Below are 23,736 nucleotides of genomic sequence, written 5' to 3'. Positions count from 1 at the left end.
ACTAGATTACACTAGTAGAGATGTCTGTCATATTAGTTTGGCAGAGCAATGAATTGCCCTCATATTCTGCTTCCGCAGAGAGGGTGGTCATCAAAATGTTTGAAATGATTGTGGCCAGTGTTTTTGCCCTGTATTTCTGCACTTAAGGAGTTAGTTGTCAGTGCCCATGTTGTCCCTGGAACCCCTCTTTCATCCCAGGAATAGGGAGTTTTAGAGTGATGGAGTCATCTTCCTTCTTCCCTATTATAAAGGGGACAAAAAGGGGAAGGAGCTCATTAGTTCCCACCTTGGAAGCTGTGGTTATGTGGTCACGGTAATCTATCACAGCTGCATTGCTGCCAGAAAACATTCTTCTGCCCTTCCACGGCTAGGGAAGGGCACTTTCCTTGGCATTTCACTGCTTTCCTTGGCATTGAGTAACTTGTACACTGATAATGTGAATTGGGTCATCGGCTGAAAACTAATGCACGCACAAAATTTGTTCACTGAAATCTGTGTATCTCTGTACTTGTCCCACTGTTGACAGGACAAGGGCTGTTGGCAACACTCTGTTGTTCAGCCGCACCCTGCACAAGGAGGCAGAACATTTCACAGATGATGGGTGTTTTCAGACTAAAGCCATGGCAAACCTGCCCTTTTTGCTTTTGTGGATGCAAACGTAAGGACAAAGAAAGAGGTTTCCTTCAGAGAGCCTCTAGATGTCTGCCTGAGAAGATGTTGCCTGTCAAGTCTTTGTACTAATCTGACCCAGATCAATAAATAAAATCTATTATCAATGAGTACTTGCTCGAATAAGTAATTACACAAGGGGAAGGGTAGCCATTCCATTAGTGTGCTTTTCATTACAGAAGCACATTATTTATAGGCAATATAGCTTACAGAGAGGCATCTTAGAGGTCCCAAAGCCAGTAAGAAGTGAGCTTTATAGCAGAAATTCACATCTAGATGTAACTGTTCAGTGTGTAGAGAGGCTTAGTTTTGCTCCGTAGTGCTTTTAGATTTGGGTAGAAGTTCATTAAAGTACCTCAGGAGTTGCAGTCACCAAAGTAAACCCCTTTCTTTAGAAGAAAGATTGTTTCCAAGCAAACTAAGAAAAAATAATTTAAAACCTGGACAAGAATATCTATATTGGTATAGCTGTTGGGCTCTTCTTGAATAGAGACTGATAAATTTACAGCAGAAACTATCAGTGTGGAGTGCCCTCCTTTGGCAGACCTGTAGAGGAAAAGAGGGTGTTGCTAGTTTTGATTACTTCCGTAAGAATTTGAAGGAAACAGAGGAGAAGAGACAAGAAACCAGAGAATGCAAATATTAATCTCCCTCCTAATCAGCTGAACTGCTTTTCAAGCAAGTTGTAGCAAGAAGTAGTAGAACTAAAAAGTGCTCTAACCTGACAGGAATTTTTGCATGGGTATCTTGCTGAAGTGTTTTCAGTGTGAAACAAAGTGCAACAGATTGAGAGCTGAAGGCATGGTTTCAGTATTCACTGACAAGTATCTTTGTGTTGAAATTAACGTGAACATATTACATAGGTTGAAATGATACATTGTTTTGTTAATAGCATAGTTATGGCGCTCATCATGTAAGGCCAAAAAAATGAGGTTTATGTAAACATGATGTGTCTAAATGTTGTTACAATTGCAACACAAACAGCCAAAATGCCTTTTAAATGTAGGTTATTTTTAGTGACAATCCAAGCCATGAAGATGAGAAGTTAGAAAGAACAACCTACTGAGCAGACAGAAGTCTTAGCGTCTTGAGATCGATGACTTTTCTGAATTCCTTAGTCTTTCAGATTAATTGCCACCTTAGAAATTTGGAATGTAATTGCAGGGATACTCTGATAATTCATATCAAAAGATGATAGAAATGTAGGAGGCATCCTGGAATAGCAGGCTTACAGGGTTGGTTGGTCATACCTCATGGTTACACCATGAGCCTTGGGCAGGAACCACAGGAACTGACAGTGTTTTCCTCACCTTCATGGAAATGATAACTCAATTCAGTTCTCTTGTCAGGCCTGCAGTAGGAAGGAGAATGCTGGTGGGTAAATGCTTCTATTAGTAAATAATGAGGTTTTTGTTCTCCCAGTACTTAATTTGCAGCATTCCCAAGAATGCAAGTGCTGAAGTTTCACAGTGAGACTGGCAAAATGCTTTATTCGGTTACTTTTCTTGAATGATTTTGGAGAAATGTTCAGATGTTACAGTAATCAATGAATAGCACAGGAACAGGTAGAAAACCATTGCCTACTGAACAAAGATAGTATAGGGCTGAGAAACATTTCTGGTGTTGATTTGGACTTTTACACGGTTCAAATAAATGGAGTGCAGAGGAACCTGAACAATCCGCAGCGGAGAACTAACACAAATTAATTCTTATTTCTTATGTAGTAGCTGTCATTGAAGAGGATTTTATCTGTTAGAAAATATCCACTCTCAATGTGAATTTCCACTAAGAGAATCCACTTTCATTCATAGTAAGTTTCTCCCATGTACTGTGTACTAGGTAAAAGGAAGGTGCATGGAGGTTGGAAGAGGAGGGAGAGTAAGTAGGTGGTGCTGCAACTTCGTGCCTCCTGTGATGGACAGTGTGACCTACTGGGCAAATATCTCAGTGTGGACACCAGTGGATCCTCATGAACTGCCTGGGTACAGACTCTGATTTGAACTGTGGGCCAAACACCTCGATGCAGAGAGTTCCCTCTTTACAGATGTTTTGTTTCAACTCGGAGGTGCCAGTTTTTGATTGTTCTGCTCCATGGTTCTTGGCAGCCCATCAGAAATCTGCACTGTGTATGGACCTGTGCTTCCAGCTCAGGATGCAGGAAAGAAGACTGAGCCAGATGGGATATGCACTAGAGAAGTACAAGGGTAGTTTTTTGGAGCAGAGTTCTGCTGTAAAAGAGTAAGGGGCAGTGTAAGCATGGCCTGAGGTCCTCGTCTGTGGCATGAAAGTAGCAAGCACATGATTATGTCAGGTCCCAGGTGAAGGCGGAGGTGTAGGAGAGAAGGAAAGAGCCAGCTTTTGAGAGCTGGAGCTGCATGCTGCTTTGATAGTGGGAGAGATGGGCTTGAGATCCTACTTCAAAGAAGCAATAAGAGGATAGGTTAGGGTGTAGAATGCTGTGTGGATGTCAGAGTGCAGTAAAGGAATGGGGAAGGTGAAGTTGCTCCATGATACTTAGGTCCTTTTTTGCTTGTTAGCTGGGCAGAAATTGTTGTGGGTATCTTCTCTGATAAATACTCTGTTGGTAAATAGTAATACTTAAAATCTTTGCGTAAACCATATGCAAATAAAATTAAAGAAAGGGAAAAATAGTATAAAGTAATATACTTTATATAATACTATAATTTATAGTTATAAATTGATGCAATTATAATTAAAGAAAAAGGAAAATAAAATTAAAATATTAATCACAAAAAAATATAATTGAAGTAAAGAAAAATGAAAACACGGTGATGTGCTTCACCTGGGCTTGTTTGAGTACCAGGCACAGAGTTATTCCTGCTGTTAGAGACCGTGGTGCATTCTCCAGCAACTGTGGCAATGTGTGCAACAAACTGAAAAGCCTGACACTATTAACATTTTTTTAGGAGTGAGTACAAGGCTGATTAAATTAATTCTAAACTATCTCTTTGATAAAATGCATGGTTTGAATCCCTGCATTCTGTAGTATAAGGCCTCTTTTGTCATCCTTTAATCACATTCAGATCTTCCCAGAGCCTTCGTGATGTTGTCACCGTGCTTCTTGAAGGCTCTGCTAGACAGAGTATTTGAACAGTGATCATATCTGTGTCAAGTACAAAAATAAAATCTCCCTGTTCCTCCTTGATGTTGCTGTTTACATGTCAACTGTTCTAACCAGTCTTCTGCTGAAAGCCTCTGTTCAACCAGTTACTTCCTGACTCACATTTCTGGGTTGCTATCAAAGTTGAGCATCCCTGAATTGCGTGCTCTGTGGTGTGCATGGCATGCTGCTGCCTTTGTTCTTGGTGTGCAGTTACATTTTATTTTATTGAAGTGCACATCATTGATCACCTTTTTACCAGAGAATGCAGACTGTTCTCTGTTAGGAGCATGTCATCTCTATTATATGTCAGCCTCCTAGCCTTTGTTTTTATCTGGAAATTCTGTTCAGTGTATTTTATACATTTAAGTAATTCTCTCTCTCCCCCACTCCTCCCCCCCAACTCCAGTTGCATAAGGCTAATGCCAGAACCTCGAGAGGCCCACTAGAAATCTCATATAACAAATTAACTTTTTAGTAGCTGTGTTCTCTTGCTTCTCACACCTGTCATTTGAAGTGAAATAGGTGGTGATATATGTGCAAATACCACATCGTAAACTGGCACACTGATTTGAAAACAGGCACACTGGCTGCTTTTCCAGTTCCCCTGTAAAATGCAGCGTGACATGGAAAAGTAAACAGGTAACTTCTTCAATCCCCACAGGTAAACATAGCACAACTTCTGAACCCAAATCAAAGACACTTACCGATCATTTATGTTTAAAAATACACATGGAATTTGTCTTTCTTCTTTTTTTTCAATTCCATTTACATATACTAAAATTATTTTGTATCTACTTTCTCAATCAAAATGTTAGGTGATTAGCTGCATAGCTAAGTGTAACGTGTCAGTATTGCTATCTTTATCAGGAAAAACTTGTGGGCTCATCAAAAGTGTCTAAAAAGAGGGATGATATCCTTAATAAGGATGGTGATAAGCATAATACTTTTGACAAGGACTGTGATAACTATGATACTATTTTTTCATCTAGTAATTCAGTCATCTAATTTTGTATTAGTTGTTTTGTCTGGTATTGGTGCTGATTTGTAGCTGACAAGCCTCTGATTGCTCAGCTCATCCTGTTGAAATACTGGAACAACACTGTTTTACCTTTTTTGAAATTTCTTGAGCGTTTCAAGAATTACTAACATTTACACTGAAGGTCCTATGCAGTATTGAATTTCATAATCTCTAGGATGGTATTATATTAAGATTTTCAATATATGTGGATCAGTTCAGTAGAGAAGAAGTTGTCTGTCTTGCCAGACATATGTAAACCAGTGGACATAAATAATAGTTTTTTGTTAAATCAGATCCTTTATGTATATTAAAAATCTAAAGAAATTTAACAGAAATGTATAATTTAGAAATGTTATTGTGTTGGTATGTTAATTATTGCATTAATTAAATTATTAAATTTAGTAAATAAATAAAATTAAAAATTCATTAAAAGTGCATTTTTTTTTATTACACTTCATCCTCAGTTCAGTTTTTGGTGTTTTGTGTAACTTATCATTAATAAGTCTGTCTTACATGCATAGATTAAGTATTGTGTATCTTCATTACTGCTTAAGCTGGATCTGTTTGGCTTCCTAAATTCTGTTTGGAGAATGCAATATCACTAATGTCATAGCTGACTGGTGTAGCAGGTCAGAAGTTTCCACAGATGTTTAAGCTTCTAGTGTAAATGATATTCACATACTTGGAGTATTTGCCAAGAAGTGTTCATTTCTTCCTGCAAACCAGTGTGTCTGTACACAAGTACTGCTACTTGATGTTTCTGGTATTGCTGTTTTTACAAGGAAATTAGGATGCTAATCCAATAACATCTTTGAACTGGGGTTTGACATGAGTTCTCACTCCCAAAATATTTGAAAATAAAGACTACTTATTATGGGTACTTTCCCTTTCCTTACTGCATTTCCTTCCCTCTGCATTTTCAGTTGGCTTGTAACTGTACAAAGAGCTGATATATCTATTATTCATCACAGAATAACAGAAACAAAAAAGTGGGAAGTGAGGAGGGAGCTTTCTCAGGCAGTTCTGCTACTGGCGAAATGGAGTCTTTTTGTCAGCTCCACAGCTGCTTGTTTTCTCCTGTAATCATTTGCTCCTCACCACATTCAAAACTTCTTCCTCCTTCAGCAGCACAGATCCAGCTGATTTCAGGCTGTGTCCTTGCTGTATGGAATATAGACAACCATTTTTAATGGGTCCTTTTTTCAAAATTGATTATTGGTTATGCCTGCAAGCCCCACGTGTCTTTTGTATAAACATTGTTATACAAGCAAAGCTGTGCTCTTGGTTATATTACTTTCCCTTCTTTGGCCAAAATATACTGTGCCGGTGAAAGTTACTCTATATATGTTTTTGCCTCTATGTGAGATTTTGCCAGTGCAAATGCATTTACCAGAGAATGCTCTTTGTCATCTTTATTATTAGTACAATTATGTCAGCAGAACCGTCTGCAGAGGTTTAAGCATTTAGTGTAAGCTTAGCTTATTTGGAAAAATGGGTGTCAAAAAGGTGACTGTCAGAAAGATTATTATATGTTTATATATTCAAATCAAACACCACCATTTTTTTTAACCTGTGGTTCCTAAACTCTGACTAAAACCAAAACGTGGTTTAGAAGGCATCTGATCCCATCTGATCAGATTGTTTATGGAATTCTGTTGATCTAATTTTTTTTTTTTTTGCATTTGTTTTATTCTGAAAAGCTTTTTTGCTAAGCTCTGCTGATGGCAATAATGGAACTGTTAACTGGACGACTAAGCGAGCCCACAGTTACATTATCAGCAGAATAAAGGCTGTTCAGAAGAATGGTGAGTTTAGGTTGAAAATTTAAATCCCATGTTGGTTCAGTCAAACCTGCTTTTAATATTACTCTTGTTTATTCAGTCATGTCCATGTTTTAGGAATAGGGTGCTGTTTTAAGGTAAGTAGTTTGGAAAACTTAACATTTCCTCAGTCTTCAAACATTCACAGACCTGTGTGTCCTTGTGAGTCTTCTCTGACTTTTCCTGTTCCTGTAGCTTTGCTTGAAATAATGGCAATGTGTATATCTAATACTGCACATTTTCTTATCATGGCTGGTTGCTTGGAGATACCTCTGCAGTTCGCTTAATACAATAACTTTTCTGTAACAATTTAAAAAAATCTTCTCACATATAAATGTAAAAGATTTTACTGTCATTTATGCAAGTACACATGGAATATTGTAGCTGTTGCACGCTAGCTGAGAAAAAGCTTTGCACTGTTTGCCCATCCAGACAGACAGTCTGAATTGCCCTCCAGATCAAGTTATTTCTGGGATTATGCTTCATCTGCTAAATATCAATGGGGAGAGGACCCATCGAAATTCCCAGAAAAAAAATTCCAGATGGATTTTTTTCTGAAGATCATCCACATACAGGCTTCAACCAACATGGTGAACCTTCTGAAATTTCTGGAGATGGGGTTTTTTTATATCTGATAACAGGCTCTGGGATGCAGGCTGATATAATCCTGGCTGAAGTCCTGGCTGTGCCCATGTTCAAGACCAACAAAAAAAACCTTGAGATCTACAGAAAGGCCTCCAAAGGGATCTGGAAACAAGAAAGAAGAAAACAGTGCTGTCAATGTAGCTGATACTGTCTTTTTTTCTAGCAGGGATCTGATGTGATCCTATGTAGTGGAGATTTTCAATTTCCTATATTAGTTTTACAGAAGCCTTTCACAATCTCATTGAGATTTTTGTCTACCACAGGGAATTTGCCCAGGCAATTCACAGCTGGCAGTCTGCTGTATTAGATTAGCATCTAGAAGTTGTTAAGCATAATCACTTTCATCCCGAGATCACCTAAGATGATTACACATTCATCTCCATTCTCAGGAAGTCTTATGAAAAGACTTGTGAAGAAAATAGCATTTCACTTGTTTCATTATTGAAAAGCTGGAGTGATAAGAGGTAGTGGGCTGAAGACTCATCATTTTCCTTCTAATTTTGAAGAAACTTCGTAGGGGAAAAAGAAGAGGGCTTCTCTTACAAGGGGAGCAAGAACTTTTGAATTCTTAATCTCTATCCTTGTGTCATTACAATGTGTTTGTCATGCCAAGATAAAATAGATCTGTGGATTTTTCTCTTCTGAGGGATGTTTCTAGAATTCCACCAAGATCAGTGTTTTATATCTGCATCAAATCCTTATTGGCATACTTACTTCAGCAGCTGGGGATGTTTCATTGCTAGGGATGGGCAGGCATTTATTGGTGGCAATAGGTTTCCTATAACAGACAAAATAAATGTTATATGGGGTTTTCCAGTAACTGCTATTATCCTTCTTTTTTCCTGAAACTATTCACCATGGAGAAACTTATGCTTGTGGTACATTACTTTTTCACTGTTCTTCCTGTTTGAAATGGATTTTCATTGTTGAGGCAAAGCATCAGAAATGGAAAAATAGATTTTTCTAGGTATGTGATGCATTGTCAACCAGCCACCATGTTTTTGTCAGCTTTTCTGCTCTATTAATGTTATTGTACTTTTTCAGCTTTTCTTGAAAATATGTTAAAGGAAATTAATTAGTTTCCTTCTGTTTTTTACAGCTCATTCACAGAATTGAATGCAAAGGTTTTTTGGATCATCATTTACTAATTTTAAGTAAATAAATCAAAGAGCAATGTTACTGTACTTAAGTTTATGTAATGAAAATTACAGTAACTGGTTTATTAACCACACAGAATTGTAATAAATTTAAATTTCAGGATTGTTTTAATTTTATCACTAAGATAAAATTATTAGAAAAATATTCTGTTCAGAACTGTGTTAGAAGCAGTTTTCAAAAATGGGAAAAAGCAAATGCTGTGGAATTTGATGACTAGTATATCCAGAACTTGAGACTATTAATTCTGCAATATTAAGCTTGAAGAGTGGGAAGTACGTAACTAAATGTGGAGGTCTACATTACAGATGTCTGCATCTCCTCTCAGGTGCCTCTGCAGTCCATGGAGATCTAGTCACCATAGCCTGGAATATAGGACATGATTCATCTCATTTTACAAGAGAAATCAAATTAATCAACCCTTAGAAGCGTCTGTGTCTTCTCCACTGACTATAAAAGGAGCCTGACTAGCTCAGTGGTGGATGTTTTTTCTGTAGGCATCTAAAATTAGGTGAGATAGATTCCATACAGAGTACGTGGTGAGAGGGCTAGAATGCCTGTGATTAATGCCTAATTAGCAGCGTCTTTTTAAGCAAATCTCCAGTAAGAAGGTTGATATAAGGCTGGGGAAATTATACTAGGATTAAAAAATTACACCAGCATGAAAAAATTACATGAGTTTGGTCCATATTTCAAATATGTCGTGCTTATTGATCAAAGTGTTGCAATTAGCCCTTTATCTTCTAGAACCTAGGAGTTTGTTCCTAGGAGTTTGTTACAATGACTCTAAAGTCTCTTTTGGAGTCACTCTTCCCAGTGACAGCATCTCCATGCTGTATGGCCTATAGTCTTTGTTCAGACATGTAATTTCTCATAAAGTTTCTTTCAGTTCAGCAAGCAAGGCAGGTAGCTGTGTGTGTCTATCTGTGACTTACCATCTTTATTTACCACTTTTGTGATCCTCGTGTCCCTGACAAAATTTATTAGCAATGATCGATTCTTTCAGGGCATTGACTTAAAATTCAATAGTAATAAAAATATTAATATTATATCTTATTAAGATACTATGAGAAACACCTATTAGATCAGTATTCTCCATTTATACTTAAATTTTGAAACTTGTCATTAAAGTGGTTTCTTATCCAATTTATCATAATAATTTCTTTTTTCTTCTAATTCATTAAAATGTGTATGTAGTACAGCCTTGAATATGTTATACCTAAAAAAAGATATGCCTTTATCAACTAATTCTGTACTAAATAAAAAATAACATATTGCTTTTATATATTCTGGTTGTTCTTAATTAATTTTCCTTTAGGCTTTTAATTCTTACTCTTGTAAAACAGGGCTTCATTTTTTTTTGTTTGGAATTAGTTTCATCTGACTGGCCTATAATTATCCATGTCCTTCTGTTTTATCCTTCAATACAAGCACAATGTCTTCACTAATGAACTCTCTAACCAAAATTTTAGATGTATGTTATCTGAACCTGCTGGTCTGAGAAATTCTAGTTTTAAGGACTCAGAGAAGTCAGCTGAAGTGAATTGCTTTGTTCTTTTCTGCATAAGAACTGAAAAATCTGCTGTTTCCAGTCAGTGGAGAATCAGTACCATGAATTGCTAAGGTTTCTCTGTATTCCTCATGTTCCTTTTTTATGTAAAAACCAAGGAAACATGATTGTGTCGTAATTTAATGTATTTTTATTCATGTAATACTACAAATAAACGAACTATAAAATTACAGTAGCCTTCCTCTTTTTTATAACGATAAAATTAAAGAGCTTGTATCACTTCTGAAATCTTAACATAGACAGGTTTATTTACTGCAGTCTTGGAAAGGATCCTGTTGGGCAAAGAAAAGGTTTGCCCTGCATTCCGTTCTTCAATCTCTGTAACCTTTTAAAAAACTAATAAACAAGTATCTAATATTTGTTGCTTTCCTTTCCCGATGCCCGCATTGCTGTTGAAATGCATGGAGTTCCCTAGAGCATGTCTCATTTTTGCCTTTTTTCTCCTTCTGCTTTTCAGTGTACACGATTCTGTCTAGGGTGCACTCTGATCGGAATGTATACCCTTCTGCTGGAGTCCTGTTTGTTCATGTTTTGGAGAGAGAGTACTTTAAGGGGGAATTTCCTCCTTACCCAAAGCCTGGTATGGGATGCTAAGATCTTCCATATTATATACAAATGTAGAAAAATTACTGTTTTAAGAAATTGAAGTCTACTTAGTGTACCTTAGAGTTCAACATATAACATAAAAAGGACAGGTTTTAGTTTCTATTGAAATATATTCAAATTAAATAAAATATGTGGTCTTACACTTTTAAAATATTCTGGTTTGTGATAATTTGTGAAAAGATGCATATAACTGTGTGTTGTGAAAAAATGTAGTTAATTTGGAAGGCGTAATAATACATTATATATATATGGTATTAGGAAATGTTCCTTTTATTCACTTTTGCATTAAATATGAAATTGTGGAAGTTTAATAATTATGTCTGTTAAAATTACCATTTATCTGGTCACTGTCTCAGACATAGTATCCGTTAGTCTATACGAAGGAGGACTTTGAAAGCATATAGTAAACATGAGACAAAATAGGAGATTAAAACAAATGTGAGACTACATAGTGATGTTTAATTTAAAACAAATATTCCTTTGGATTCAGCCTTTTTCCTACATTTAGGAACATTTTAATGTTAGTAAGTGTTTGATTTTAGAGAAGGACCTGTGATTTCTTAAGTATGGTATTTTGGTGTACACCAAAGCTAAAAGATTGATCATTGGCAGGTTAGAATATGTGTAAGCAATCTGGAGGGTGGGAAGAGAAAGAGAAACCATTCAGCCCTACATGTTTATCTACAATAAAAAGGTATAATAAATATATAAATATATCCAATTTGTGTAAATGTGGCTACCATATTTTCCTATAAAATATGAAAAACCTGTAATACATGTACAGTGCACACATAATCAAAACCTGTTTCATTAATAAGCTCTTGAATTGATTTGAGAGTGCTGTTATCAAGATTCACTTTAAAGAAAAAATAAGCTTCTGTTAGCATTGCTTAAATTTTGTCACGAGTAAACCCAAATGTTTTAAAAATTTCTTCTCTTTGAAAAATTGATGTTTTTTCTGACATGAATACCTGAGTCTTCATTTATGTCATGATGACTGGCACAGTGAAGTTTGCCTCTGTCCCAGTTTCCTCCCAGATTTGGCAAACAGATGGAAGGAACCTGGAAATTTTACTAATGATGGATTGTCCTTACAGCTGCAACCTCTCTCAACATTCCTGGCAATAGGAATCTGATTTCAGATCCTACTGAAATTGCTGTCCCTGTAGATGATTGTGATCATATCAGAAATTCACTGTAAGGCCAGATGTTACCATGGTCCTTTTATTTTTGTCTGCTGGATAATTAGCATAATTCCTTGATGAAGGAAGGGCTAACCAGAATGTCTCTCAGGTGGCTTTCAGAATTTTCCCTGAATCATTTGTGATGCTGGGAACTTTGTTATGAATGCGATAGTTTAGGTTACTGAGATGTCCTGAGGAAATTGCGAGGGAAGTTGTGTTACACACCCGGGTGCTGGTTTGGTCTGGTTCTGGTTAATTTTATTCATAACCAGATGTGTAAATGTGTACCTGAAGACTAATCTGGCAACAGGTCTCAGCCTTTTTGTTCCTTTCTGGAGGAGATGACAGCTGTTCATTCCTCAGTGGGCTCAGTTTCTGCCTTCTGTGCCAGCCTGCCTGTTTTCTTCTCTCAACATTTGTCCTAAAGTGCCTGCTGTTGCCATCTGAAAGCTGAGTTGGAGCATGAGGCAAAGGTGTCTGCAGGCTCATAAGGGATTTGACTGGATTCTGTGCCTCAGCTGGATGATGCCTCAGCAGTGAGGATCTGGTAGTGTTCAGCCATGCTTGATTTCATTTACAAAAGCTAAAATAAACAAGTCAGACTCAGGCATTTTTAAGAGTATCAATGAGAACCACAAGAATGGAGGTAGTGGTTTGACTTGAGAGACTTTTACAGATTGCAGCTGGACCATTGTATTTAGTAGCCATCAGTGGATCCCTTTCACAGGAATGTCTGGCCCTTCTTTGAATCAATGTGTTTGCTGAAGAAAAATGACTGCCAGGCTGTTGGTGCTGAAGATGCATGTGTATGTCCTGATGCTAACAGAAGCTTTCAGGCATTGGTGATTACACAGCCACTCTTTACAGTAAGCCCTCCCAGGTACATTGAGTACCTGGAGCCACCATTAAAAACATAAAAGAAACTTGGGACGGGGAGAGAATTAAAGGACTGAAACCTTTGTGCTTTTGTCTGTGAGGAGGTGAGATGCTTCAATTCTATGTGGAACTGAGCTCTAAAAATCAAACCCACTAGTTACTGAACATGAGCACTCAGTTGGCCAGGACTGTAGGAAGTGCCAGTAGATTATCTCTGCAGTTGGTTACACTTTTCATGTGTGAATTTCTTAATACTTAAAAGTGCTGAGTTGGAGTTCACATACTTCTGATATAGTAAAGGTTAGCAATTTTTTTTTCATTTTGGAAAGGTTCAGAAAACATAACTGGCAGCCAGAATAAGACTTTCTGGTGGAAACATCAAAATCAAAGCATATAGCATTTTCTTGTAAATATTCTAATATAATTTTTCTTATCTAGGTGAAATAAGTAATGATCCTATAACATTTAATACCAATTTAATGGGTTACCCTGACAGACCTGGATGGCTTCGCTATATACAAAGGACACCGTACAGTGATGGAGTGCTGTATGGCTCACCAACTGTAGAAAATGTGGGCAAACCAACCATCATTGAGGTATTTTCTTTCAAATGTTCAAAAAGTTTTAGAGTGTAGGATTCAGAACTGTCAACAAAGTTAATTACAATAGTTATATAAAAGATTGCAAGGCAGGGATGGACTTGTGACATTAACATTTTCCCTTAGGTACCATTTTATCCTCTTCTGAGAGAAAGACAGATTGTATGACATTTTATAGTTTACTTTTAAGTGTAACAAATAAGTAGCAATAACTAGTTAAGCTTAATACTTCTACATGCAATACTTTTTGATTTTTGTCTTTTTAACTTTCTAAGAGGCATTCAGTAAATGATGACTATATAAAAGTTTTACTTAAAATACAGGACAAAAAATCTTTGTAAACAACTGTACTTGAAGAGTAACTGAATTCTGAACTTTGTAACATTCAACCTAAATAAGGGACGGACTTCTCCCCTCTGGAAAATAGGTTTGAGTCAATAAACAGTTGTGGGGCTTTATGTTAGTTTTGGTTTGTTGGGTTTTTTTTAATTCCTTTTCATTGAGTATTCCCTTGTTCGTTATTCATGTTTATTGTTATATTTTAGTTAGCACTTACATGTATGTAATTCTGTTCATAAAAGTGTTAACCATGACAAAACTTTATTTTTGACAATTAGCTATCCAAATGTTTAAAAGCGCTACTTATTCATTGAGCAGCAATTGAAAGGGAAAAAGGAGTATATTTTCTGCCATGTATTTCACAGACAGCAGACTAAATCAGACACTGTGTGGTTCACAGTGTTTAAGAAATCTGCACATTATCTTGCTCCAGCCTTTTTGCTGCAGCAGCAGTGCATTTGTCTTAGACTCTTAATGGTGGGGTTTTTTTCTAAATTGCATTTGATATAGTTTTTCTTCCTCAAGAATGGCACCTCTGGATGTTAAGTTATAATGTAGATAATTTCACCCATGGTTAATTTTATATACATGATTCAGTTTTGATTTCAGCAGGACTAATGACATCTGAGAATTAATCATGTGCAGAAGCTTTTACAGACTCTGCTTAGCTTTCTGTAGAGGAAGCCATTATTTAAAATTGCCAGGTTTTAAATGGCACATGCTTTTAGATTCTAGGATCTATATCAAGACCTCCATTCTAAGCATGACCCCAAGCTTATATCTGAACTAAATGTTGCCTACCATACAAGTTAATTCTTTGCAGTCCTAGTGTCAGATGTGGCTTTTGAATTAATTCTATGGTACGTGAGGAGGGCAGATGGCATTTGATCCACTTCCTAGTGCCATCTGACTGGTTGCATATTCCTGGCCTGAGTATAACTTCCATCGTGTCCTGAGGGGATGTCATGGGTAGGTCAATTAATTGGAGGAGACCTCATGATTAGAAGAGCCTAACATTATGCACAGCACTGCAGTACAGCAGGTAGCATTCTTGAGCTCAGCTCCTATGAAAGCTGTGCAAAGACAGTTTGTGTTTGAATGAATATTCAGGACAGGGCAATCTCTGCTGCTGTTGCTATTCCTTGGTGCTGGGGCATGGCCACACTGGCAGCTCCCACTGCTGGAGTGCAGGCTCAAAGTGGGTACTGTTGTGCTCCTGTATAGAGCTTTTACAACCAGGGGATTTGTAACTTCTGTTACAACCCTTTGAAAAATTAACAGAATTGAGGATTGGAGAAATCTCAGAAATATATTTTCTGTTAATTTTGTAATGAAATTGTTATATTACACAAGATCTAATTGTGTCAGGTAAGCTTTTCCCTCTCCACTTAAATGAACCTGCAGAAGACATTCCGCAGCATTTTTCCTTTTCATGCAAATACCTTAAAAAAGTGCAACATCTGTTACTTTGTTTGTTTAATAGTCAATGTCACAATAGTTTGTAGCTGTTTGCTGAGAAGCAACATAGTTCTGTCACTATTGTCACTCCTCTGCCTCTCCTTTGTCTCTGAAATGAGTGAAGTCTAAAATTAGAAAGAAGATTAGTTTTCGTAAGTTTGTTTCATAAAAGATTTATCAACTTTCAGGGGAAAAAAAGTAGAAAAATAGTACATATTTATACTGATATCCCGCCTCATTCAGTGTTTCTTATGAATGAGCACTTGATATAGTACAACTTCGGAGTACAGTCACCACTGGGAAGTAACCACTTGCAGACATTTCAGGCATCCTAGATATTTAAAGTTTAAGATTGGTATACTTGCATATTTTAATCATGAAGGTGTATGTTTCCAAAAATAAGTTGCAAGAATATTGCATCTACCCCCTAGTTTTCACTTCCCCTATAGTTACAGATTTCAAGATTTTTTTAAAACTACTTATGTTGGAGCAACATTTGTGAATCCATTCATGGAGTATGACTTTACTGGGTCTAGAGCTAAAACTAAACCCCAGTCTCAGAGATGAGAATCCCAACACTTTTTCCTTAAAAAAAAATCTCTGTCTAGTTTAGTTCTCTAGGAGCTATTAATGAATGTAGATCTTACAGTATTGATGGAGGGGTTTGGAGGCTGGATGGGAAAATGGTTGCTTATGGTTGTTCTTAAAGAAAACAGAAAAGAAAGAATACACGTGTGATAGAACACTTCTGTCAGGGCCAAAATATTATTTTTACATACATTTCTTGGATAATTGTATTTGGCTACAGACTGGTCAAGACAACTTTAGTATTCTGACTTGAAGGTAGTACTGCATTAAATACATTGACCTTACCTTTCAAATTTTATTTTATATTAGCAAATGAATGTTCATACATTTCAAAATAAGGAGGCAAAGCATTTGAAAGGTGATAAGTGTTTCTGAATTACCAGTTTAATTTTCATGGATGTTTCATTTACCCAATTTTTTTTTTGCATTGTTTTGCAATCATATCTTTTTCACTCCAGATCACTGCATACAACAGACGTACCTTTGAGACAGCAAGACATAATTTGATCATTAATATAATGTCAGCAGAAGGTATGTACAGAAAATAGCTGTTGTGTTTTGAACTGAATAAGCAAAGCCATCTCATAGGTTTTGGTTTTTCAAGATAAAAAATACTGTAAAATAGTTGTCTGGTGTTCAAGCCAAATGCAGGGGCACAAGGGAGAAGTAAGAGAATTTTTCCTGCTTTAATTCATTTCGTTAATTTAAGATGGATTATTTCTGTCATACAGGACTGGTTTTCCTCACTCGTTAAAAAAAAGTTAGCTTTTTTCTTTTTAACTAAACTGGTTTTAATTTTCTCCCTGTCTTTTCAAATGGACTTTACATGAAGGATTTCCCTCTCTTTCTGCATGTTGTTTAGTTTTCTTAGTTCTGCATGTTCTTTGCCTTATGCAAAGAACACTTATGTAGGCAGATTCAGAAAAAAACAGGTTAAGGCATATATAGACATTTAGTCCTTAAAATTAGTTCTTTTCATCATATTTACCTATTTACATTATGGAGTGTTGTGGGTTGGAATCCATTGTTGCTGCAGATCAGTTTTGACCCCCAAATTAACATGAATGTAATTCTATCTGTTTCATGAGGTTTTACCAGCTGAGACTCTTTTCCTCCAGTCCTCTTCTCCAGTCCCAGTTGCTTTATAAATAACTGAAGATTTTCAGCTCGAGTAACAGCTAATGGTACTCACTACTGAATTAAATATAATCACATTAGGTTCAAAATGAACTAATTCAAATACAAGAATTTTGGAAAGCTGTATAATCTTAAAGTAGTATTACATTAATCATTACTTCAGATATTGGAGCCTTTGTTTAATGCAACATTCTTTCATCACAACTAGATTTTCCTTTACCATATCAAGCGGAATTCTTCATAAGGAATATGAATGTAGAAGAAATGTTAGCAAGTGAAGTTCTTGGTGACTTCCTCGGAGCAGTGAAAAATGTGTGGCAGCCGGAGCGCTTGAATGCTATAAACATCACTTCAGCCCTTGACAGGGGAGGGAGAGTTCCACTTCCTATTAATGACATGAAAGAGGGGTAAGCACATGTGTCAGTCAGTTGTTTTTGCTTTACACTTTGTTTTCTTACTGAAAAGCTTAATATTTTTTTCAGGTTTTCTAGAAATTTTGCAATTGCTGTTTTATATTTTGGAATTAGATATAATAAGTGTACTGGTGTTCTGAGACCTAATTATAGTACAGGTTTACTATGATAGATACCATTACAACAGGCAACAGCTCCTGTTTGATGTTACAGTCCAAGGAATACTAACAAATTCCATTAATTATGAACCAGTTGGTAGTAAATTGGCTTATTTTGTAATTCCAGTTTTACTTCTGAGCATTTGGCATGCTTTTCAAGTTTTTAATGGTTTCCAATTCATGAAACTCAAAATTTTGAAGCAAGATGTGATAGAGCATAGGTTACAGGGACACTTAAATTTCTAAAAGCATTTAGCATGTAGCAGTGTAATTTCTAGCTGTACTCTTACTTAATGTCAGTTAGTTATGTGATTCAGGAGCACTGTGGGCTTTCTTCTGAAAGTCATAAGCTGAGGTATCTGGGGAGCTCAGGTCACTTACTGTAAACTTCAGGAATGCACTATTTCCAGTTATGATTCGTAACCATAAATTCTGTTCTGAAATACTGTACTTCTCTTGGCAACTAATAAGGATTCAGTCTTTTCAAAGTCTGATTATGATAGAGCTTTTCCAGGGTGAAAATAAAGATGCCTATTTATTTTTAGATAATTTAGATATTTTGGTGTCAAATAATATCTGAGAAAGGGCTGAAGGTTCAAAATTTGAGATGGGTGCAGAAAATCTTCTTTCAGAGCCTTTTTGTGTATCTGGAGGTTTTGAGCACATTTAAAGGAGGCAAGTCATTTCTGTATTAGCCAGAGTAATAGCAGAACCACTTAATACAAGTGGCTACACTTCAAATATTTAGTTAGATAATGCCTGATATACCAAGTGGCAACCAGGACCTAATTTCTGTTTCAGGGTCCATTGGTACATTATTACCTGGTGCAGCAGACTGTATTTTCCAGCAGCATTCTATATATCTAAATATGACAATTAGTGTAGTAGCTCTTATTTTATGTATGGTAATGCTAAATGAATTATTAAGTTTACATTCAGCTTTCAGTATTCTGAAGCAAATTTTGTTGGCAGAGCATAGCTACAGTATGGAATCTTTTAGGAAAAGCTGGGGATGTGGCAGATTCATATTAGTATTAGGTTTAGAAATAATTAGTCATCATGAATTTAGTTTGAAAACATGGGAGGAAACTCTTCAGAAATACTATGGTGAGCAAGACTAAAGATTTCCTTAAGATAAAATGACACTATTTTAATCCAATTTTCAAAAGTAGTACTGTTTTACTTATATGAGGAAACTACACCTGGAGCTCTGTGACTGCATGGAAATTGACACTTCTGCTGGTAAGCAAATATTTACATTATGTGGGAAAACAGAGTATGTTGTAATGTGCAGCTAGAAAAATCCTTTTGATTTCAGTCAGTTTTTCGTATGCTTAGATAAAGTATACTATGAAGAAAAATAATTTTAAAAAGTAATTTCAGTCTTTAAAGAACAGCTGAATGTTGCTGTAAACAGCAATAATGTTTGGAAGAGTATATAATTGTGCTTTGGGGATTTGTGAGACATCCTGCTGGTCTGTCACTCCTCTTTTTCTGCAGTGTGTATGTGATGGTTGGGGCAGATGTTCCATTCTCTTCCTGTTTACGAGAAGTGGAAAACCCACAAAATCAGCTGAGGTGCAGTCAAGAAATGGAGCCTGTAATAACCTGTGATAAAAAATTTCGTACTCAATTCCATATTGACTGGTGTAAAATCTCTCTGGTGAGTTGTTTTATTATTGCATAAAAATGATGTTTGTAGAAGTACAGGTGCGAGTTTGGCCAGCCTGGCCAGACAACTTTGCCAGTTGCACTTTATTGTGACTGACCTTTTTTTTCCATCTACCAGACACGCTTAAGGTTGTGAAAGGATTTTGCTATGTAGGCTAAATTCTATTAGGGGTGAGCCCCAGTGAAACCACCATATTTGTTTTCACTAGCAGTGAATGCTATAAATGGCCAGAGAACTCCAGGCCTTACAGAACTAAAAGTAATGAGATAATTATTTAGGTACATGTAGTTCATTAATTTAGAATGCTAATACTGCTAGTTACACTTGCTTTCCTAAAAAAAAGTGCGTGTCTATATATATGTATGTTTTCTCAGATATTGATTCTACAGCACTGACCAGTTAAATAGCATTTTTATGCTGTTAAAAGACTGTTTCTGGAAATTGTCTACAAAATATTTCATGTTAAAAATGAAATGAAAAGAAAATAATGTTGATGAATTAAATGAAAATAAACGGGAACATTTTTCTCAAACACAAGAAAAATGATAACCAAACAGGAGACTATTTGCCATGGAAGGAGTATAACTCCTAAAGAGGCTTTTTAAGATTTTTTTTTTTAGTTCCAGTAAGGAAAATCAAGAAATAATACAGTATTGGAAGAGAATGTTGCAAAGTTTGAACAATGATTGTGAAGGTACATAAAGTAAACTTAGATAATTGTTGAGCTGCTTCACACATTACTGAGAAGGAAGCTGAAAGGGAGATATTAAATGCTTTTTATAGTGGAAAAAACATATTGAGTATGAGAAAAGTTATTCATACACAAAATTGATTGAATAACTTCAAGTCGTTTCTTCCTATACACTATAAATTAGGAAAGCTTCTAGAAAACTCGGAAATACTTGTTTTCAAAAGAATATCCAGGTTATTTACATTTTATTGGCCTTCTGTTGAGAAATTGCAAAAGGCACAAGTGTACACAGCAATACTTACCAGCACCTGAAAAACAGCAGAAGGTAGCTAGTCTTTGTGAAGAACAAACTATGTCAAGTCTTCAGTGTCCTCCTACAAGAAAGAAGTAGAACAGAGGTGGAGCAGCAGATGTCATTCCTTTATGGTAAGGTTTTTTAATGCTGTCTCACAAACAAGCTCAGGAACGTGGCCTAGGTGAAGCTAGGACCTAGTGAAGAGCTGGCTGGTAGCCATAATCCTAGAATAATTATCAATAATTCTTTGCTATTCTTCATTAATAGCTCAATGATGAAATGGGCTTATTAAATTAAATTTGCAGTCTCCGTGAAACTGAAAGGATCTGCAGCTGCATTGAAGGACCAGATAGCATTCAGAAAGGTCTTGAGAAGTTGGAGAAACAGCCTTAGGAATCAGGGTGAATTTTAAAAGGAGAGGCAGAAGTATAGTGCACACAGCAGTGTTCATGCAGAATGAAGAGTGGCTGGTTAGGAGTACTTCAGAAAAAAAGGTCTGATAGTAGCAGTGGCTCATAAAGTAATCATGAAGCAGCATTGCCATGCTGGTTTGATAAAAGTAGAGATCACCTTGGGATGTGTAACAGGAACAGGCTCTCAGAGAAGTCTAATTTTCTGCAGCAGCCTATAACTCAACCTTCTTGAATTCAACATTTGTTTTGGCGGCTTGCCACAATAACTGAATTTAAACAGTCTTAGGGGTGTTTACTGTTGCCAGCAGCATTGCTGCTGTAACCTGGTGCATCAAAGGGAAAAGGGAGGCGAGCTTCTCTCTATCTAATCACAGTCTGCTTTTCACAAGGCAAGCCAAGGGGCAGGAATTCTTCTCTGCCATGGGCTGGAAGGGAGTTGAGCTCTATTTCCCATAATCACAACGCAGATAAGTGATTAAAAATACAGCCATCATAACCTCTTCTTCCCATTTTTATGAGGTGACATAGACAGCACCAAATCAAAGAGTGGATTCAAGTTTGGGGGTCCCAAATTCTGCAAAGAGGGACAATGTAATAAATGCTCCTTCTTAATGCTGCTTTTTGATAGCTTATTCTCACTTTGTGTGGGGGCTTTTGTCAGTCACATAAAAAGTACATCAATATTTTTTTGTGCATTTGTTAGGGTTTGAGATTCAGCTAAGCAGCCAGGTGGAACTCAGGGTACCTAAAAGGTACTGTGGAATTAATGAGTGGAGAATACATAAGTTAATTTTTGTTTTGCAAACTGTGTTGCACTAATAATATACATATGTGTGCATTTTAGGCTCAGCAAAATTTCTGGCATTCCATGAAAATCTGTTCATCCATTGCATAAGTTGTTACTTAAAGTGTAAATTATTAAGAAATAACCATAAGTTGCAAGATTTCTCAATGAACAGTCAGACAAAAGTTCAACCATGTATGCAAATATATTTGATTTTTATTAATGATCTGAAGAGAGTCTTAAGCCAACACTGATAAAATTTAATAGTAATATCTAACTAAAGATAACAAGAAAACAGAGGCAGAAAGTTAAAAAGTCATCTGGGAAAGGCAGTCAAATGCAATAGGAAATTCAGTAGCAAAACAAGGTTATATTTTGAGGAACATTAGGTATAGACATAAAAAAATATAAAAACAAAATTACTTGTGACCAGGAATGCAGCCTTCTGAAGGTTAGTTGAATTAAAAAAAAAACCCTTGAAACTCCGACTGATCAAGTAAATGCACGTCTCATGTTGTGGTGCCTCCTGCACTGGGTGTGTGGGGCAGGCAATGAGCTGCTCAGCCCTCAGCAGCTCAGTTGGTGCCTCTTGCTTTTTTGAGCACTGGATGGAAAGCACTGAAGGCTAAGGAGGAGGAAGAAAGTCATAGGTATGTGACTCTCATCTCTGCCACACTCATACAAGAGAGGGCAGTATTGTTATTTAGGAAGACTAGTAAGAAATGGATTAATTCATCAAAAAGAAATCAGTACTAAAGAATTAGTTTGCACTAGGGATGTTTACTGAATTTTTACTCAACTACTGTTTGTGTGACGTATGCCTGAAATTAATCTGTGAAAACCGTGGTATCTCTGGGAGGCACGAAACAGTCATATTATAACATTACTATCACATTGATCAGAAGCTTTCATAAAATGTAAGGTTCTATTGAGTAAAAAAAGTGATTGGATAAAATTGTATAGAATTTGTCTAACATGTAATATGGATCCTTTTATATGTTATCGTTGGTTAGATACTGCCTGTTTTTACATTCTGTTACTTTGTTATTTGATCATCTTTTTTTTTTCTTCTTTTTTTTTCCCCTGGGTATCAGGTTGACAATACAAAACAAGTTTCCACCTTTCAGGAAGTGATTCGTGGAGAGGGAATACTACCTGATGGTGGAGAATACAAGCCACCTTCTGACACACTGAAAAGCAGAGACTATTACTCGGATTTCCTAATTACACTGGCAGTGCCCTCGGCAATAGCACTGGTGCTTTTTCTAATCCTTGCCTATATCATGTGCTGCCGACGGGAAGGAGTGTGAGTACTTTAACACGCTAATAAGTAACTGTAGACTTTTCTAAGATTATAACGCATAGAGGACTATTTGTTAGAATAATTCCATTTGGTTCATTATAAACCTTTAAAACAGGCCAAAAGATATCTTCTTGAAATGCTGAACTATTTCTCACCTAAGCACATGGACTAATTTCCAAGCAAGTGGACATAGGGCCTTTAGTTGTTCTAGCGGAAAGGTTTAAAATACTCAGCATACGCGCAAAACTCCCCAAAATCTCCACATGTGCACAGCTCTCCAAAATGCCCCCAGCAAATAAAATACTAATAAAAGATCATTGGTTCAGGAGGATATTAAGTAATTTCTAAAATGCTAACCTTCATAACATAAACCTGGTTGAGATTAACTGAATTTAGACATACTATAAAAGAAAAACACATAAAAGGAAAGCAGCAAGTAACGTGATTCCTGCCATTTCTTACACAAACTACAATTTCATTTTGTCACAGAATTTATTTTAGCCAGAAGCTTGTTCTTTAACCTGCATTTTCATTTCCCTCTGTGTGTGTGTCTGTGTGTGTATGTCTGTCACCATTATCATATCTCTCTATGTCTGTTCATCAAGGCCTCTTCATAAACCCCGTTGCAAATGCTGCCAAGTTGCGTTTAGCAATAACCTTGTCAGCATTCCTACATCATGTACTATTTTCATCATCAGATAGATTTAATGTTCCAACTATCAATGCTATTATTTAATTCATAAATTTTGTTTTGTTTTTAGGGAAAAGAGAAACATGCAAACACCAGAGTAAGTGTCTTCTTTCCTGTTATTTTTCTTTTACCATTTAATTTTCATTCTCAGTAGCTCGTCATGCTTCATACATGTGTGTCATAATCTTCTTTCATTCTCTCTAAACCATGGTTTAATTCATAAATGTGAAAGCTGCTTTTAAATCAGAGTCCTGGCAAGGATAGAAGACCAGAATAAAAAGGGTTTGAAATTAACGACTCATAATTCAAAATAAAATAGTGTTGTTAGAATAAATATGTTAATATGCAATTTATACTCCTGGTTATTGGACTTACCAGCCTGTCTCTTAAAGGCAGTGACCAGGAGAAGAAATATCCTGGAAGGTATCCAGGGTCTATGCTATGGAGTGTTTTAAAATTAATTTATGAGCTTTTATGAATCTACCACAAGAATCAGGAGTTAACCAAAGCTTTCATTTTAACTGCAGC

At 36.3% G+C, this 23,736-nt stretch overlaps 1 protein-coding gene across 8 annotated transcripts in view; it reads left to right on the top strand.

Moving 5' to 3' along the window:
• SGCE (sarcoglycan epsilon) overlaps positions 1 to 23,736 on the top strand; it is a 34,009-nt gene that overhangs the window by 2,249 nt on the left and 8,024 nt on the right. For 4 of the 8 annotated variants that reach the window (XM_017817650.1, XM_017817648.1, XM_017817651.1 and 1 more), the window contains exons 2-9: positions 6,512 to 6,616; positions 10,459 to 10,581; positions 13,106 to 13,263; positions 16,110 to 16,182; positions 16,997 to 17,195; positions 18,860 to 19,022; positions 22,309 to 22,520; positions 23,279 to 23,305. In XM_017817650.1, the coding sequence (XP_017673139.1) occupies positions 6,512 to 6,616; positions 10,459 to 10,581; positions 13,106 to 13,263; positions 16,110 to 16,182; positions 16,997 to 17,195; positions 18,860 to 19,022; positions 22,309 to 22,520; positions 23,279 to 23,305 (1,060 nt within the window). The remainder of the gene's footprint in view (positions 1 to 6,511; positions 6,617 to 10,458; positions 10,582 to 13,105; positions 13,264 to 16,109; positions 16,183 to 16,996; positions 17,196 to 18,859; positions 19,023 to 22,308; positions 22,521 to 23,278; positions 23,306 to 23,736) is intronic. The other 4 variants (XM_017817649.1, XM_017817653.1, XM_017817652.1 and 1 more) reach the window with 4 other exon arrangements.

Source organism: Lepidothrix coronata, unplaced genomic scaffold (assembly GCF_001604755.1).
Source record: "Lepidothrix coronata isolate B3197 unplaced genomic scaffold, Lepidothrix_coronata-1.0 Scaffold62, whole genome shotgun sequence".
Classification (NCBI taxonomy): Eukaryota; Metazoa; Chordata; class Aves; order Passeriformes; family Pipridae; genus Lepidothrix; species Lepidothrix coronata.
Note: the sequence above shows the minus strand (reverse complement) of the source record. Positions and strands in the feature narration are given on the sequence as shown.